Genomic DNA, 18,859 nt, shown 5'->3' on the forward strand with positions numbered 1-18,859 from the left:
AAGGAGATATTAGTTAGTCTAAGGAGCTTGGAAAGAAAAGCGTCTGGACTTCTTTAAGTTGCTTGAAGACATTTCACCTCTCATCCGAGAAGCTTGTTCAGTTCTCATGCGAGATATTAGGCCCAAGAACCAGGACCAGGCCTGCTACTGGTGTGATGCTCAAAGAAGGGCATCACACCAGCATCAGGACGACTACCACTGCTCTATAAAGTGACCTACAGCTGACAACTTGTGTCCATATTTCTGACCAAATTGTGAGAAATAGATTCTGTGAGGGTGGCATGAAGGCCTGACAGCCTTTAGTGGGACCTGTACTCACATCTCCAACATCATGCAGGGTTTTTTTTTCTTTATGAAACGTATCCTTACATTAGATTAAGCACAGAACTGAAAAACACAAACGTCTGCAGGTTTTGGGCGGATACAATCTTGCAGAAATGAAACGTACATTATGTGCTGTTGAACGTCTTTTATTGATTGCAAAAATGTTTATTTACAAAGATGACAAAGGCTCTACTGTACATTAAATATGAACACGTTTTTAAAAGTTAGATAATTCTTTTTATCGCAATACATACCGTCAATACAAAAAAACTGGCTCATTGATGCAACACCTGTCATTTGCTGTGATGGTGGCACACAGTATGCCAATAATGATCAGGAGAGACTGGAGGCTTGAGAGTTCTCAGCCATGGCTTAAAACTGAGGACATCTGTGATACGGGACAACATTCATTCAACAGCCTTTAAAAGCAACCAAAGAAAGCTGAGCTGAATCTGCTTCTGTACGATCACAGATCAACTTCCAATCCAGCCCCACCCCCTTAAACCGCCAAGGAATTAAACATTTTTTGCTGTTTTGTCCTGTTTACATCCCAATAGAGATTTTTGAATTTTATATTCTCAAACCCGACAGAACATCAGCAAGTTTCCCAGTTCAAAAGAAAAAAAAAATACAGCAAATACGTTTCTTAAGTACTGTGTGCCATTTTCACAAAGTAAACATGCCTCAAAAGCTGTAATACAGAAAACTGAGATGACAGCAGCTCTTCCGACCTTTGCCGTCTCAGGCAGCACATAGGGCCAATGAGAAGTTTATTCATCCAAAAATTAAAAAAGAAAAAGCTGATACAGTATGAAGTCTTTATCTACAATACCACATTTAAAAACAACAACAAAAAAGATACTCAATAAAGCTTTCCAGTTTTCAGACCAAGTGTGCACTCATACACACCGCTTCCACTCAAAACCAACAAAAGCCAAACTTAAAAAAAAAAAAAAAATTAAAAGTGCAATTTTGTACATTATATATGGCCCAGTGTAACGTAACCAGCTAATGGCTACTCTATGCTGCTCATCAAGCTAGAGAGAGAAGGTTGCCTTCAAAGCTTTCTGACCTTTATGAAGCCTGGTGACATGGTTTAAGCAGTAACAACGTCCAAAGAGGTAGCAGGTTGTACTAAACTGATAGATGAAACACTGTTTTTCCCCAGGAGACTGGGCTTCAAAGCCAGATGTGATTTTACTGCAGATTTTGTTTAGTTTTTAAATATTGTTTTCAGATTTGAGTCACAGTTTTATGCATTGAAAGTACTTGGTTATATCAAGGAACAAAACTACTTGGAAAAAGGTCATACTTCAGGTTTAAATACGCTCTTTCACAACTATAACCACACAATAGAAAGCAACGAAGGCAAACTTCTCTCCTGTGCTCTTATTGGCAGAGTGATTAAAATTTAAGGCATTATCAAAGTCTCCACACAGCAGGGACTGTCCAGCAAAAACAGTAACCATCCTTTCGTTCTCCTAAACAACAAACAAACGAGAAAACATCTGTTCCATATCAGTCCGCACTGGTCACCATGTCTGACAGAGCTTTAGTACCAGAAGTATTCTCTCAGTGGTCTAGGCTGTTCCCCAGCTTTTGCCCCTCCTGCAGAGCAGCCATAGCCAGCTTCAAGTGCTCCTTTAGACTCTGAATCTCTCGCTCATTTCGGCCCTTCATCCCACTCAGTTCCTCTTGCAACTCTCCATATCGCTTACAGGCCAGCTGTTTTTCCTGTGGAGCAGAGTGACAGAAAATCTCTTAGGCTATTCTCAGTGACATCACATCCACTGTGAAGGGAAAAAAACAAAAAAACATCTTGCATGCATGTTTTAAACTAGCTAAATTACTCATGATCTGCATTTGCTATGACAATGTTGGCATTCACCTATAGACTGTACATCAAAGATGACAGTGCTCTTCAGACCTAAAAAGTCAATATGTCTTCTACAGAGCATGGCGATTCATTTAGTAAATTTTGGTCCTCATTTGAGTAAAGAAAAAAAAAAAAAAACACCTTGGTACAAGTCGATCTGAGTAGGTACTAATGGTTGGAAACCTCTCGATGAGGGGGAAAGATTTGTACTCCCCAGAAAACCAACCAAAGTGGTTGGTAGCTGTTGCTAGGTGAAACTGGTCACAAAGAGGGTGCTGCCAAAAACCTCACTGAGATTGTTCTGAATGACAGCAGACTGCCGCAGTTGCCAAAAATGACAAGCCAAAAACTAACTTGTATTTGTAGACAGGTCACGGAGCAGCAGGGCGGAGATGCGCCCTGCTAACCCAGCTAGCATTTGATTAAAAGCTCTACCGTCTCATCTGAACACACCTTGTTTCAAAACACCAAAAAGGCAACAGCGAAAATCCAACACAATGGGAGGTCACAATAACTACTTGCATCTTTTATTTACAGCCTATTGGTAAATTCATGAAAAAAATCCACCCCTCAAACAAACACACACACACACACACACACACACACACACACACACACACTACCATGTTAAGGAACTGCAGCTCATTTCTTAGACAGCTGATCTCTTTCTGCAAGTACTGTATCTCGTTGTCTTTCATCCTGAGTAGAACCTGGGAAAAAAACAAAAAAATAAAAAACACATATTGTGGGCGTTTCCTTTAAATGACAAAACAGCCTGCACTGTAATTTATGTAGTTGTAGATAAGGGCCGGAACACCACTGTCATTTACTTGAGAGGCCAAAACGGTCAGGCTGAAGCATATTCTTGAATATTTCTGCAAACATTGACAGATTACCGTAGAGTCCAACTCAAACTCTGCATTCTCCAGTTGAATTTGGAGAGGTTTGTACTGCTGACATGTTTGCTGTGACCCAAATGCATAAATCATGCTAGATAATCTGCAGCTGTTACAGTGAACTATATTCGCAGAGATTTATTTTTCACCCAAGGCCGAATGTACTGACGACAGAGAAATAGATTGTAGTGGAATTTACAGCTCGCTGGACTTTACTAAAGTAGTTTTTGCAAAGTCTAATCTTTGGCAATGTTCATTGTAAGCATCCACAATTTCAACAGTATAGATATGAGAGAAAATAATAAGTATAACAAGTACTCATTTGAATGCCTCATCTATGGCATCAGATTGACTACAAACAGGTATCTTTATGTAGCTGAGCACAACACACCCATAAAGCAGGCCATTTCTTAGGCTTGCTGTCAGTTATTGTTGTTCTTCTAAACTAATGCTGCAGCTCTCGGTGCAACTTGCAGATTTTCACAACCGTTTCACGCTGGTATTGCTTAAAAAAAAAAAAAAGTCCTAGCAGATACAGAAGTGCCTGGTATGCTTTCAGTTTCAGGTATACATTAAAGAGTTGTTACCTCTAGCTCGCAGGGCATCCTGTTTTTGTCCTCTGAGCCGTGATCTCTGATGGCAGATTGTATTCGTTTCATCTCCTCTGTCAAACGGGCCTTTAAGTCCTAAAGGAAAAAATTTGGCCTGTGTGATTTCAAGTAATGGCCGTTTGTTTGTAGAAATCTGCATACACATATTTAGTTGGGGGCTGTAAAGTGAATGCATCATTCTTCCCAGCTGAGTCTACTGCAGCTGACCCACCTGGTTCTCTTTCCTCAGTTGCTCCATGTCTCTCTCCTTGCGGCTGATTTCCCGTTCCCTCTCTGCGTTGTTCTGTTCAGCTCTGTTTAGCTCCAGACACTTCTGAGAGTAGCGCTCAGACAGTCCGGCCAGCTCTCTCTGCGAGGCCTGAGCTTCTGCCCTGCAGCAACACAAAGAAAACTGTGTTCACGTCGGGGCTTCGGTGAACCAAACCACTGATACAACAACTTCAATGCTGTCGTTTCACATCAAGTTTCTCTTTACTCTATTACACATCAGCAGCAGTTACACAAAACAATATATATTTCATATAAAAAAAAAAAAGAAAAAAAAAAGAGTTGGACAACCCCTTTTTTCACATTATGAAAATATAACTAGAGTATAGTAGGTTTCCTTCGTGGTGCTCTTTTTTTCTTCATGACTTGAGTATTTCCTCCTGTGGTTTTAAAACCTCTTTGCTACTTATAACCAATGACCACAAAAATAAGGAAGAGCATGCAGAGGTAAAAAATGCAGTGTAGGCAACATAGTTAAGCCCTAAAATGCAGGTTCCAGCTGCAGCCACTGAGACAGTCTGTGTCAAAGGCCTGCGACGCTTACAAAAGAAAACTAATCCATGACCAAATTCTTCCGCATTCCTTAAGCGCCTGACAGGACCAAGAGGCGGCTGTGGTAATGGCCTTACTTCAACGAGTCTGCAAATTCAAACTTTTATTTAACAGAATACCCTTTTATGGCCACGTAGCTCCCACTCAAAAGCAAAAGGACATGTTCACATAAATTACCAATGAAGGCCGAGCTAAAAGGAAGGGTGCAGTGGAAGTTTAAGCCGCTTTCTGATCGTTTAACAAGTAAACAGGTTATGTAATCATCCGTCACATCATCATTGTCTCCATAAGTATCAGTGTGACCCCAGTACATCTTTAAGTCACTGGCAAAATCTGATCTAAAGTTACGTACTGATGCAGAGCTCGCAGAGTCTGTGAGTCCACCGCGCCGCTGCTCAGCCTCTTCACTTTCTCAACTTCTCTTTCCAGCTCCTCTTTGTGTTTCTTCTTCAAAGCCTCCATCACTGAAACACAAACTCGAGTGTTACACAATGTTTTCTGTTGTAAGTGACATTATCACACCATAACTTTACTGAGAAGGGGAAAGTTATCAAGAAAGACTGAAAGCATGTTGAAAGCACGGTGAAAACATGTTTCACAGCCTTCAACTGCATTAAAACAGAAGGATGTATACAGGTAGACGTGGCATAATACAGTAGAAATCAATTCTACTAAGAACATTCACAGGCAGGCACTGCACATTATGTCTTTTACTACAAAAAATCATGGTCATTTATAGTAATGTCAGTAAAAGTTTAAATTAAACCTGTAAAAGTTTAGTTTAACAGCGGCTATTGCTTCAGAATTTAGCAGTTAATATGTGGCTGATGTGCTTTTTGACTGACCTCGCGCTGTGTCCTGGGCCTCCTGCAGCAGCAGCCTGTCCTTCTGGGCCTCCAGCTCCTTGACTTGGCGGTCGTGTTGCTTCTGCAGCTCTTCCAGGGCCTGCCGATGAGCACGCTCCATGGCCAACAGGCTGCGGCTGCAGGGTGCCTCAGGGCCACAGCCACCCCGCACACCTCCTCCGCCGCCTTCCCCTCCCTTCCGCTGTAGTTGCTCGACCTGCTGCCTCAGTGACGCCACCTGAGAGAAGAAAAAGGCGGAGGTAAAGCCTACTGAAAGCTGGTGGAGAAAGCTGATCAATGTGCCATTTTACTGCAACACACATTTGAGTCATTTCTTTCCTACAGGCAGTCCAATGACACAAACACTTACTCCAGAGCTACCTTGGGCTTGACCTTTAACCCTATTCACTGCTGAATTTATGAAGTTGGTCTAACAGGGTTTAAGTTTAAGAAAAACCATTCAACTCTCTTTATATATAAACAAAACTGTAATTCAAGATTAAATATGCTGGGATTCTCTGTGCTTATAAATCATAGTAAGGTGTGTCAGGTATAGACAGCCTTAGGATTTGGAAATGCAAACGATTCAAAACAAAGTCCACATCACACACAGACCAAAAGCAGGCATGAGTTTCAGCAGTATTTTTCCAGTTTACTATCTGGGTCCTTCTCAATCCCACACCGTCCGTTTGAATCATGTGCTTCATCTTATTTAAGATGGAAAACACTGCTGAAAAGCATCCGAAAGCAGTGGAAAACGATAAGAAGTGTTTACTTCATCCATAGCGATGAAGAGTTAATTTGCATTTTATGTCATGTGCAAATTGGAAAATCATCTCCACGCACTACCTCCCTCTGCAGCGCCTCATTGGCTGTCTGGCCGGAAGCACGTGATCCCACTGATGGTAAGGAGCTCATCTCCTTTAAGGGCATCTGTTCAAACTCTGTCCACTTCTTCTCGATTTCCTCCTCCATGCGTAGCTTTTGGTTTGATCCGGTGCCCTTCCTGGACAGCACGGCATCCCACTGGCTGCTTGTGTTCTTCTCCTCCTGCCTTTGGCTGTGCTCTCTCCCCTGCCCCTCTCCTGCTTCTCTCTGACTGGCAAGACGAAGGCTAGAAGAGGCGGGAACAGGGGATAGCTCAACGTAGTCAAACCTACGATGAGAAGATGGGGTGGAGGCCAGGACTTCTGACTGAGCTTCACCATGGCGCGATGTCGGTCGACGAGAGGACAGCAAAACGCGATCGTGGGAGTTTTCCTTGTCGCTGTCGGGTAATCTAGAGAAGTTTAAAAGAAAATTAAAAAAAAAAATTATACATAATGGAAAAAGAAAATCAATAAATCAAATTTAAATCAGCAGAGATTAATCAGGACTGAACATTGCTCTACAGCATGAACACTCACATGAACACAGCTGCTGGTGAGTCATTACACAAGCAGAACATTAATAATCCAAATAATTACGCTTTGACTCATTTTGAACCATCACAGCAGAAAGTGACTTGTCAGGTTGCTGGTACATGTACAGACTCTTGTGTGGTCAACAGAAAATGTCCAAGAATGTGATGCAAGCAACTCTTGAATTTAGTGTAAGCTAGCACTTCAGCCCAGCCTTCTTAGATGTTGCCCTTCAAGGCAAGAGGTTGTAAGCAACACTAAGAGTTTATTAGATGTTTAGCTTTTAAATAAATCCATTTTTATATGGTTACTATGACAAACACCTCCCACAAGTTGCTCAAGAACAAAGTACTTTTTGAAATGTCAAAATACTTCATGTTGGACAGTGTGTGGGAGACATTTTGGGTCTTTATGGAGTTTCTTTGTAAGTCTATCTGCCTGTGATCAGGCAGAACAGTGACAAGTTACAAGATATATGCATTCCTGTGGTTTGGCCATATGTATTCCCCAGAATACCACCTCTGTAAAAACGAGTGGAAGAAAGAGATTCTCTTTTTTGAAACTATCTAACTATTCTGATTCTAGGAGCCACCCCTGTGTGTCTAATCATAACTACATTTTGCCATAATTACACACAAACTTATAGTTCAAAACATTATTGTCCAGACTGTATGGCATGTTTTTACCTGATAATAAACACTCTTTTTATTTTAATGTTAATGTTAACATGTCTGCTCATAATTACTGTGTGATGTCAGGAGAGCTGCTGGGCCGAATACACTTCTTTAAAACCTCTATCCAGTTCCGCCTGATCCCAGCTGTCATGGCAGACAGCATGAATGCAGCCTCCCGTGTCTGAAACACAAAAGAAATATAGGTTATGGAAACAAAAAAGAAAAAGAAAAATTATGTAATAGGGTTGGGATGAGGAAAAACTGAAAGAGATATACAGAGAGAGAGGTGGAAGAGATACTGACAGAGATGTAAGACGTGATTAGTAAGAAAACACAGCAGGAACTGTTGAGCGGGTATGGAACTGATAAGGAAGATGAGAATGGGTGGATATAAAGATGAAAAACAGTCACAGTCTACAAAAGGTGCCAAAAACAGTCACCTGTATCTGAAACCCATAGTTCTTCTCCACATCAAACTCTGACACATTGACACAGGATTTTAGGTCAATCTCTCCATCCAAGTCATCTTTCTGTACATAAACCACAGGAACATGGTTTGCATACTTCTCTTACAATTTCATATTCTCATTATAAAAAAAAAAAAAAAAAAAAATTAAAAAAACTAGACTGCATATAAAAGATGGACATAATCACTATAATGTCATGCACTGGTTGACCAAGTCCACTTTTAGGCCTCAAGCTGAGCATTTTCACAACCTTACAGGGGTGAACCTGACTGAAAAACCACAGCCCACCCATATGGCAGTGACATGTTGACCACCATGCATCACTTTTTGAGTCTAATGGAACCATATTTTAGAAAGAGGACATTATACTGTATTTAATGACACTTAAAACAAGTGAGCAGGACCATTAACCCTTTAGAAAAACATTTAATGAGGTCATAAATCAAGTGAGCAGTAGTGTCATTTCTATAGACTTCTATTTCCAGCCATATGATCGCCCAACTGCTGCAGAATGCAAGATTAAAGCAATTCTAACATTAGCTCTTCTTTTCTGACCAATAAGCTTTGTCCATCTTTTATACAGTCTGCATAAATAATGCAAGTTTGCTTCAATACATACCTCCTCTGCAGTGGAGTCCCTGTAATACTTGAGTCCTGCATCAGTCAGAACAAACCAATGCTTCTTCCACTAAAGAAACAAAGACTGAATTACTGGAAGCAGCAACTCTAAAAGGCCAAATATGTAGACAAGTAAAAAAGAAGATTTTCAGTCCTCTATGCAGTCCAGTTGAAAATTAAGTACTTCCTATTCGATAGCTTGTAGAACCACCTTTAGCAGGAACAATTCGAATAATTTTTTGTTTCACTTTATCAGTCTCTTACGTCTTTGTGGAGGAATTTGGCCCACTCTTCTTTACAACATTGCTTCCGTGCACTAAGGTTTGTGCACATTTTTTTATGCATAACTTTCTGAAGGTCCTGGCTTAGCTCTGAACCTTGACTGGGCAATATCAGCACCTTGATTCCTTCTTTTTCAGCCACTCTGTAGTACATTTGCTGCTGTGCTTGGGATCGTTGCACTGTTGCACGACCCAATTACATCCAAGCTTTAGCTGTCAGACAGGTGGTCTCATAAGTGACTGTAGAATACTTTGGTATGCATAAGAATTCATGACTGACGCAGGTGGCCAGGTCCTGTGGCTGTAAAATATGACCAAATCATCACACCTCCACCATCGTGCTTAACAGTTGGTCTGAGGTGTTTGCGCTGATGCGCTGAGTTTGGTTTTCTTCAAACATGTCGGTGTATATTAGGCCTAAACATCTCCACTTTGGTCTCGACTGTCCAAAGGACATTGCTCCAGACGTCTTGTAGTTTGTTCAGATCCAACTTTGTAAACCTACGTCTAGAGCAGAAAATTACCAAAACTTCTATTTTTTAGATACGCTCACACTTGCTGATGATCAATAAATCAAGGCAAACATTTGAATGGAAGCAATCAGGGTGTACTTAGTTTTTCACATGACTGCATATTCCTTTGAAAAGTCTTTTTCACATGGCTTGAAAACAACAACATAACACGCCATCTAAGACTGTATCAGAATTATTATTATGTTCTATTTTTTTTTGAGCGAGCCTGGTCTGTAAAAGCTGAGACAAACACGAGCGGAACAGGAAGCCTGCATGTGTGAAGCGAGAAGCTCTCTCACCCACCCAAGCGTTTCATTCAAACAGAGGACACACCTGTTATGCCTCAAGCCACCAAGCTATTAACATGATAACAAAGATAACCTGCTGCTATCGCCTTACAAACAGCCTCTCTCATTAGGAACGAGTGATGCTGGGAAGAGGCTAGGAAAGGAGAAGGAGTGACAGGAGGATATGACTTGGCTGCACTTTACCTCCCCCCTCTCGTCCAGTTTTGACATCCATCCCTTTTTGAAGTTCAGGAGGTCGGGCTGTGAAGCAGAACAAAGTCAAAGTCGCCAAAGAAAATGCAACAAAAGTTCAACGCTTTTTAACGAAGGAAGAAAAAGTGAAAGTGAACAGAAACAGAAAGAACGAACTAGGGTGGACAAACCACACAACCCCATATTAAAGAGCGGGTAGCGTAGTATAATTACAACAACATTTATGTTATGAGCAGCAGCTACATCACTACAGGTTTATGTTATCATTGTACATAAAGACCAGAGACTCCTGCCTTATTTTGCCACAGAGGCCATAATTTGGTTTCCAGTGTGAAGAAGTGATAGGCCAAATCAGTTAAAGCAGTTTATATTATATTACATCCTCTACTGCTTTACATTTAACAAGATGGTAAAGCAGACAGTATTGAGCTCACTCAACAATCTATATACATCAACAGCACTGTGTTTACGTAACAGGGTGCTGCTCTATTGCACTGCAGCAGGTCTGCTTTAGCTTCAAACACGATGACAGGAAGAGGAAAACATGTGCTAGGTACTTCAAGATGAGGTGATCCCAGATTAGAAGATTAGCCAGCAGCTTCTTTTTTCTTCCTTTTTCCAAGCAATACACTCCTCACTTGGCTTATCTCTCACTCACCAACAAGGACATTCCTCGCTTTTTAAATCTGTCTGCATTTGTCAGCTCATCTCCAACTGGCATCTCGCTCCCCACGACTTTCCACTCTTTTTTTACTTTGTTCTTCTCCCATCTGTTTGCAAGTCTGTACGCTTAATATAATTTCTCTCGTCTGTCCTGTCATCTTTAACTACCCCTTTTCTGTATTTATGTTCCATTATGTATTTGCATTCTTGCAAGCCATGGTACCGCCCACTTTCTCTCTGTTTGAGCCAGTTAATATATGCCACTGATCTCCTTTAATCTAACAATGATACAGTCTGATGACTCCCAACAACAGAGTATAACAGGAATAATGTAGGGAGAAACCCCAGGTTTCCTTTTATTCTTAATTTAATTAAGTTGAGCTCTTTAACTGAGAAGCATTGTTGGGTGTAGACACACACACAGTCGAGCATCATATTTAGACCTTTGTTCACTGAGCTCTTTTAATGTATTTTACTTTTTTTCCCCCAGACTTATTTTTTCCCCACAGAGAGCATTTTGTTTTTTTAAATTCTGTTCCTCATTTAGGTGTAATTGCACCTTACTGTGCTATTTTCTCTGTTTATTTTATTGAGCTACTGTATTTAAGCTCTGTTGTTATAGGTTTTGTTTAAGAAAAACAATCGAACTTTAAATGGCTTTAAATCCATAATGAACACTGATTGTATGCCTTGAAAAAACAAAAAAGACAAGTCTAAAATACAACAGAAAGTTATCTGTCAAACCTTATTACAAATTATTCACATCATGTCAAAACATGCCCATGAGCAGAAACAGGAAGCAGATGGTTGACGTAGAAAAACGGACACCTGTTAAGCAGTAAACCCTTATACTATCAGAACCGTGACCTTGCTTGAAAAGGTCATAAACTGAAGAAGGGAAAACAGTCAAATGAACAGACAACATCACTTCTTTTCATCTCCCGTTTCCTGTCACTATAAAGACGTATTGTCTGGTGAGCTTTGTCCTTAAGGTTAAACAGGTTTCACCTTTTTTTCTTATTGTTAATGAGAGTGTCCCGGTATACAGTACACTCATTCTAAGGCCAACTCCTAAATTACTATTGTTTGGACAGCCAGTACTTCTAGGTTATTAAAAAACACCTGCCAGCTTTGCCTGGCAGTGTCTGCCTGTTTGCAACCAGAGGACATGTGTCACAGCTGGCTATAAAAAAAAGGCACACACAGTTCAAGCTACAAGCTAGTGCCAGTTACTGTAAACAGTAGCAGTAGGGTAAAAGGGGAGGAAACTACACCACGCTTTGAAACCAGTGTCAAGTATTTCGTTTCGACAGCAGTTACTTTACTTGTTTTTCTCCATACGAACCACAAATAAAACTAAACGAATAAAAGTCACTTCTAAGCTAGCGGTAACTTCATGTACACACCCCTCGAAGTCAAACAAACGCTCGCCACATTAAAACTAGCTAGCTTTGTAAAGCTAATATACGTTAACATCTATGATAAACTAGCTAAACACTTTAACCCAACCGAGCCGAGTGAACGGCTAGCCGAGAGGCTTCGTTTGAAAAGTAGAGGTTCAGGAAGACGTGACAAGCAGGAAAAACAAAGTGTTTTCAAAGTACAGCCGTACAGTGAAGGAGGGTGCCGCTTACCGTCATGATAACAGGATCCGGGGAGGGTGAGATAAAGACAAAAGTACTGTTACCGCACAAGCTTAATTAGCTATTTTTAAAAAAATCACCTTACTTTATCGCAGGAAAAGTTAAGATGAAACCCCGCCATTCATACCCATGTTAACCCAATCAAGCGAACCGCCAGCGTCCCGAGCACGTACCCCGCCTCGTTAAGGGGAGAGTGCGTCCATGTCGCTGCACGCGGACGAGTTTTTCGCGTTTTAAAAACAACAGCAAAAACAATTTTTCAACTTTGTGACAAGTGGAGCGGAGCTAATGTAGCGCTTCAGCCCTGCTGCCTGTTTGCTCGCTGCTCTCGCTCTCTGTCTGTCTGTCACTTCCTGGGCGGGTCCGCGAAGATCTGTTCAGAAAACAAGCCTACCACCTACTCCGTCGCCCCCACCACCCCCAAAAAACTGCCTGGCTATGAAAAGGGGTCCGGGGAGCTCCTGCGGGGGAGAAAGTGGGGATTAATCTGAGTCTCCCTGGAATCTCCCATGGAAAATTTTACCCTCCTTATTGACTGAAGCCACACAGGTATTCCCAACAAGATAAGATATGGAGGGGGGAAAAAAGTCTGTCAATCTAAAGTCCTAGTCTGCAAATACAAAATCCTGACATTCCCTGGCTTAGACAAGCTTTCTCTTCTAAACTCTCAAAAAAGACTTGCCACATTTTCCCGTCTGAAAATCTCTTGCACATAAAGTGGCACCCCCACCCTCTACCAAAAGCCTCTCTTGTAGCTATTGGTTTCAGTTCAGGAATTTCAACACATGCCCCAGCAGACCACAATTGACAGAGTTCAGTCAGTGTTGTGAAATGACTGCAGGGTGTAGGTAAAAAAGATAGACACGCGACTGTCAGCTGTTAAAAGGAGAATTTAAAGAGTGTAGGAACAGACACACCAGCAACCTTAACCTTAAGCACCTAAAAAGCTTTTGCAGTTACAGACAGGAGCTGTGCAAACACTGGTAAATATGTGACAAAAAGGGATATTTAAATAGGCGGGACTGCAGTAAAATTAAAACAGCGGTTTTATTATGGTGAATCGCAAAATACATGTGGCACATGCAAGGCGTGCAAGTAAGCAAGACTAAATATTTTTGCTGTGTAAACATACCTGCATTTGTTCGGATCTGTGATAATAACCTTTCCAAGAACTGCCCTCATCCGCTGTGGGACTGCCCGATCTCTGGAAAAGAACAGCTTGTAGTTATTAACCAAATCAATACGGGACTGAGCAAACATGTCCCATCCATAGAGGTGTTTTGTTTTTAAACCTGATGTGTGGTATGTGGTAGATGACGTTAGGCATTAACATATTAGGTAATATAATATATTAATAATATAATATAACAATAAATGCCATTGCAAGGTTTTATCAGTTCCTACACCCTTCTATACCATTTGCACTCTCTGTTCCCAGTCTGCCCTACTGCTTACTTTCAGATACCTAAATCAAGAAGCTAAAAAAAAAACGTGGGTTTCTTACATCCTTTAATTAACTGGCATGGGCCTGAGCCGGCCTACCTGTAATGAGGTGGAGGAGTGAGCTCGAGATAGATACCCACTGTGCCATTCTCTCTCAGTGTCTCCTGTATCTTCCCACTCTCTGGAGGGAAGCTTGCTCAAGGAGTGGCTGAAACAGCAGACAGGTTATTAGTGTCTCTAATTAATCCAGTTGAATGGAGTAGAAGAAGCAAAGCTGGCAAGAGATTATAGATCCTCCAAGAAAATGTTGGCGAGTAATCATACCACTCAACAAATGCTCAGTTTAACATATGCAGGTGTAACATGAGTCTGACCTGGCTGGCTTGAAGAGCTCCTGTCTTCGGACGGACTGCTGGTTCTGCAGCCTCCCCGCGTGGCTCGAGGCCTCGCTGTGATGGATCATTTTGACCTTCGGTACATCAGCTATCATGGCATACGCCTCCCTGTTCCGCCCTGTAGATCCCACAGAGAGCCGGCCTGACTCAGAGGACTCCATGGAGCTTTGCGAGGAGGTGTGCCTCTGCATTTGAATGGGAAGTGAAGGGCTCTCAGGATGACGGGAGGTCCTCTTGTCATTAGGAGAAGGGCAGCGGTCTTCGCGGATGTTTCTACCGACACTGGATCTGTTGCTGCTTGGGCTCCTTGGTCGTTCCAAGGTGACAGCAGTGGATCTGTTGCCACTTCCACCATGTCTAGAGGGCGAAGCAGCCCGAGATAACGAGGAGCTGCGGAGGGAATGAGTTGAATCTCGCCATGAGCGTGGTGAGCGATCAGAGTTGGATTTTGTGTCAGCGTGGGTGTTTTTTCTCTGAAAGAAATTACCAGAGTCTCCATTAATGGCACTTCTGAGGACTGAGTACCCCGGTGGATGACTGCTGTCTTTCCTAGAGGGGGAGGAGTTGCGGCTGTTTTGATTCCTGCTGTTGAAGGAACTGCTAGTTTCTGTTTTGTGTGCCAAACGTTGGTCAGAAGCATCAAAAGTTCTCCTTAAAGATGACGAGCTGTATCTATCATGACTTCTGACTGAGCTGTTAAATTCAGACTTGTGCAGCAAAGGCTGAGTAGGAGTCTCGTAGCTTTTCCTCAAAGGGGGAGATTTATGACTTTCACGACTACGGCCATGTAATAAGCTACCGGTGTCTGTTTTCTTCAGCTGATACCTGCTGGGGGTGTCATAACCCCTCCTTCCAGGAGAGGAAGAACGGCTATCCCGACCTCGACTGCTCCTGGCAGGGCTTGATTCAGTCTTACGCAGTATGGAATGACTTGGTGTATCATGACCTCTTTTAGATGGAGACGGATGGATGGGGACTTCTTGTTCTTGATCTTTCTGCCCATTTCTAACAGATGGGTTACGCAACAGAGCCTGGCTCTCAATATCATAACCTTCTCTTATCGGGGACCCACAGCGTGCGTGGTGACTGCGTCCATTTAGAGACATAACGGACTCAGATTTATGAAGTAGTGATTGGCTAGATGAACTGTAGGTCCTCCTTGGCGGTGAGGAGCTGCGACTGTCAGAAGTCCTTCTTGATGGAGATGAAGTCCTTCTGTTATACACACGTCCATGTGATAAACTAGTGCTGGTTTCAGTTTTGTGAAGAGGCATTTGGCTTGAACTGTTAAAGTCCTTCCTCTGCGGAGATGAGCTCCTGGAGTCGCCACCCCGACCACTTAAAGACCCATTTGCTTCCGTCTTTCGCAAGGTACTCCTAAAATCAGAAATCATGCTGGATTGGGATTTGACTGAACTGGCAAACGATTTGAAGTTTCTTGGCAGGGTTCCCGACTCAATACGTCGCCCATGTGTGCCTTGCAAGGAGCTTCTAGACCCCGGCTCCCTCCCTGGAGACCTCCCCCCACCGTCAAAGTTAGTCCTGCTGAGGGAAGCGATGGATTCGCTGCGTCGGAATGTCGGGTTTCCACGTGAGGGAGAAGACGAGCGAGACTGCAGAGCCGAGCTTTGCCTCGGGGAGTTGTACGACCCCGACTGCTGATAGGAAGAGACGGGAGAAGAAGGGCTTACACGGCCGTATGAACTGCCGAAACCCTTTCGTCTGCTAGAGGCCAGCGACTCCGCTATTTTAAAGGGAGTAGGGCTCGGAGAGCGAGGGCCAACTTGTGCCTCGACTTCAACTGCAATTTCATATGGGTCAGGAGGAGGGATTTCCACATCCACGTCCTCATCCACAGCCTCTGGTATCGGCCTTTGAGAAGCCACACCAAGATTAGGATTTCTGAAGGGAACGATGTCTTTTGGCTCGACGTTCCTGTTGCTGAAGATGGGATGGCCTCGCTCGAAGTGGCGGAACGGGCTGTCATGGAGCGAACGGGCACCTGCTGCCCTCCCCAGCGAGAAATAGCCACTTTCGCGCTTCTCTCGCTCTTCTTTCAACCCTGGAAGAGAAGAAAATATTTTTTAAATAGGATGAAATAGAAAGACGCAATGGTAACAGAAATAGGAGAAGCAAAGGTCAAAGTTCAACCTCTGAGCAACTACCAGAGGTTTCCTGACACAAACCGAGCTATATTGTATTACTGATAATTGCTCTTGGACACTTCACCTGATGACAGCAAATAGTATTGCCAAGTAAATAACACCTCTGGCTGTAACTGGATATAGATTGGTCAATTGCAGCAAGTCACAAGTTTACTAAAGACTCAGTCGACCGCTGTACGGAGTATTTGTAAATATCTTTGGCGATTCTGCTACCTCTGTTTCTCTCTTTCTTATAATTTTTCTTTGGTTTATGAGTCTAATGTTCTAAGAAATTGATTCAGCAACACACAATGTCAGCCTACAAGTACCCGAATGTCTACTGAAGCTGTCTCTGCTCCGAGAGTCATCCATCCAAGCCCTTGGGTTGGGCCGGTGGGGTGGCGGGTCAAGCCGGGTCATATCGAGTTTGACCAGGTGGCGACGGATCGGTGGGTATTCGTCCTCTGCACTGGCTGAGCCACTGAACTCCTGGTAGTCGCTCTGCTCACGGCAGCTACGTGGAAGAGGAGATGGAAGAAGAATGACGAGAGCAGAGATGAACGAGGTGAGAGATCGGGAGTGGGGAGTGAAAAGCAAGAGAAGAAGTCAGAGAAAAGGAGAAAATTTGATCAGTTTAATAGACACGTCATAAAACTTAAGCCATTTTTCAGGTCAGAGAGCATGGTGAATGCAGGAAGATCAATATAAACTACAGTACGTTTTAAATCTAACTCCACAAACTCTCACACTACACTTTAGAGTCATTGAATTGCCATTGCAGCTCCTTTTATCATCACGATGCCTTCTTTCTTACCTGTCTGTGCTGTCGTCGTCAGCCTCGCAGATATAAAGCTCGCAGTCGGGGCTCAGGATGCACAAAGAGGGCTCCCCATAACCCAGATGAACTCCATTGACATCGCAGTAGCTGCTCACCACTGACAGACCATCAGAATCCTCCTGATAGGATGAGAGGGAAAGACATGGACAAATCACAATTTTGCGGCAAACTCCATCCCTCTATCTCTCCAAGTCACAAAAAGAGGAGAGGAAGTGATGCGCCTCCACCGGCACGTGAAGGTTCACTGAAAGTACACATCAGAGTGCATACATGACAAACCCTCTTCGTCTGGCTCCGGCTCCTGGAACAGCAGTTTTGATAATAGCGTCTGTCCCCTCTGTCCTCCCTGACAGACGCTCACATGTGCTGCTGTTCGATTAGGGTTACACCTCTGTAACCTGACCTGTCTCGTGGCTTTCCTCATTAATATTTCATCACTTTTTTTTTTAACTCGTCCTCTGCATAAACTTTGCCGTCTCAAGGAATGATTGAAAACTGTCTGCAAATGCCAGAGAATGACAATCCCCAACACCTCCTAGGAATCTACAGGTAATATACTACGGGATCTAAAAGAAGCACAATCAGGTGTAAAATATGCACATAAACAGATTATTGCAAACGTTTCATAGAGGCATATCAAACAGAAGCTGGGGCACAGGTTTCTGCCGTTTCGAAACTGTCCAGAAACATGCCCATCCTCTCTGAACCCCCGTCTAATATTACAAGTCATTCCCAAGAGGGCAGTAAATGATCCAGCTTCATTCATTTTTAATAGAAGCCACTACTGCTACCCTGCTCCACACCATTGGCTCTTATTCTCCGTCTCTGATCTCTCTTTCATTTCCTCACAAGTAGTAAAGTTTCAGACATGATGGCATTTACTTTGTTTACATGTAAAGTTGAATGGGAAATTCTTAATTGGTCCTTTCTTTAACCAGAGAATCGAACTCTAGGGTTAAGTCAGGTGTACTTAAGTTTAAGAGTAATCAGTAGATTATTAAATTAAAGTTAAAGCAGTACAGCAGTGCCTTATTGATTCCTGCACCAGAACATCTGATCTCAGTGCTGCGCTGCCTTACTACTTAGACCTGTGACCTCTAATGCATCTTCCTGCTGCTCTTCACGTCCAGCTAATCCCATCACTCAGCGCACATTGAGTTCTCATTATCTCTTCCTGGTTACCTTGCTGCTGTTGCTGTGCACATCACCGTCCTGCTTGTCTCACCTTGCTGCTGGTGTCTCTTTCCTCCGCTTGGGAAGAAATCGGTGTTAACGCTTCTCCCTTTCTTGACCCAATCCCGGTTTTAGCCCCGGCTCCGGACTCGGCAGCAGATATCTGTTGCTGCGTGACCTCAGTGCTCTCCCCTGCACCGGCGTGCAGGTGCCTCTGGCGCAGGCAGTCGTGGCAGCGGGAGGGGTCGAAGATATTGGGCTGGAACTTGGGGCAGATGGGCTCATCGCCGGAGAGGGCCATGGTGAACGCAGAGGGAGAACCTGGATGTTCATTGCCTCCAACAGAGAAAACTGGGAAACCACAGCAGGAAATATGCAGAAATATTTATCTAACACTTGAGGAAGACATTAAAAAAAGACTGTCAAATTACAAAAGTGTTTCTGCACATTTAATCTAATTTGGTAATGTACAGAGCAAGCATGAGCCACTAATGCGTGATTGTGACACATTACTGTAAGGTGGTGTAAGCAGAGCAGCTGCAAACTAAAAAAGGGGTTTTTGTTTCAGGACGTGAGAACTGTTAAGATCACTGATAACTAACCGCACTCGCAGCTGATGAAATACAGTCCAGTCAGAGCAGTTCCACAGTACTACACACCACAAGACACATGCACTGTAACCAAGCAACTTCTACAAGCACCAGCGCCTCTGGTAATAGTCAACATGTCAATTAAGC

General features: G+C 43.0%; 1 protein-coding gene across 2 annotated transcripts; it reads right to left on the reverse strand.

Moving 5' to 3' along the window:
• Positions 1 to 434: 434 nt before the first annotated feature.
• triobpb (TRIO and F-actin binding protein b) lies at positions 435 to 16,557 on the reverse strand. Of its 2 annotated transcripts, XM_085270477.1 has the most exons (15): positions 16,441 to 16,557; positions 13,947 to 16,029; positions 13,672 to 13,780; positions 13,262 to 13,333; positions 9,815 to 9,871; positions 8,532 to 8,600; positions 7,886 to 7,975; positions 7,517 to 7,626; positions 6,221 to 6,650; positions 5,372 to 5,609; positions 4,879 to 4,990; positions 3,919 to 4,078; positions 3,684 to 3,782; positions 2,824 to 2,910; positions 435 to 2,058 (listed from the first exon to the last, which is right to left on the reverse strand). In XM_085270477.1, exons 1-15 carry the CDS (start codon positions 16,529 to 16,531, stop codon positions 1,897 to 1,899), a joined length of 3,969 nt encoding a protein of 1,322 aa, XP_085126603.1. In that variant the 5' UTR covers positions 16,532 to 16,557; the 3' UTR covers positions 435 to 1,896. The 2 variants fall into 2 exon arrangements, with proteins under 2 accessions (XP_085126603.1, XP_085126604.1); XM_085270478.1 differs by lacking the exons at positions 13,262 to 13,333; positions 13,672 to 13,780; positions 13,947 to 16,029; positions 16,441 to 16,557 and adding an exon at positions 12,121 to 12,810 and having other exon boundaries at positions 438 to 2,058.
• Between the last annotated feature and the right edge of the window lie 2,302 nt (positions 16,558 to 18,859).

Source organism: Mchenga conophoros, linkage group LG4 (genome assembly GCF_057382185.1).
Source record: "Mchenga conophoros isolate Kocher_MC1m ecotype Shallow Benthic linkage group LG4, M_conophoros_male_GT1.1, whole genome shotgun sequence".
Classification (NCBI taxonomy): domain Eukaryota; kingdom Metazoa; phylum Chordata; class Actinopteri; order Cichliformes; family Cichlidae; genus Mchenga; species Mchenga conophoros.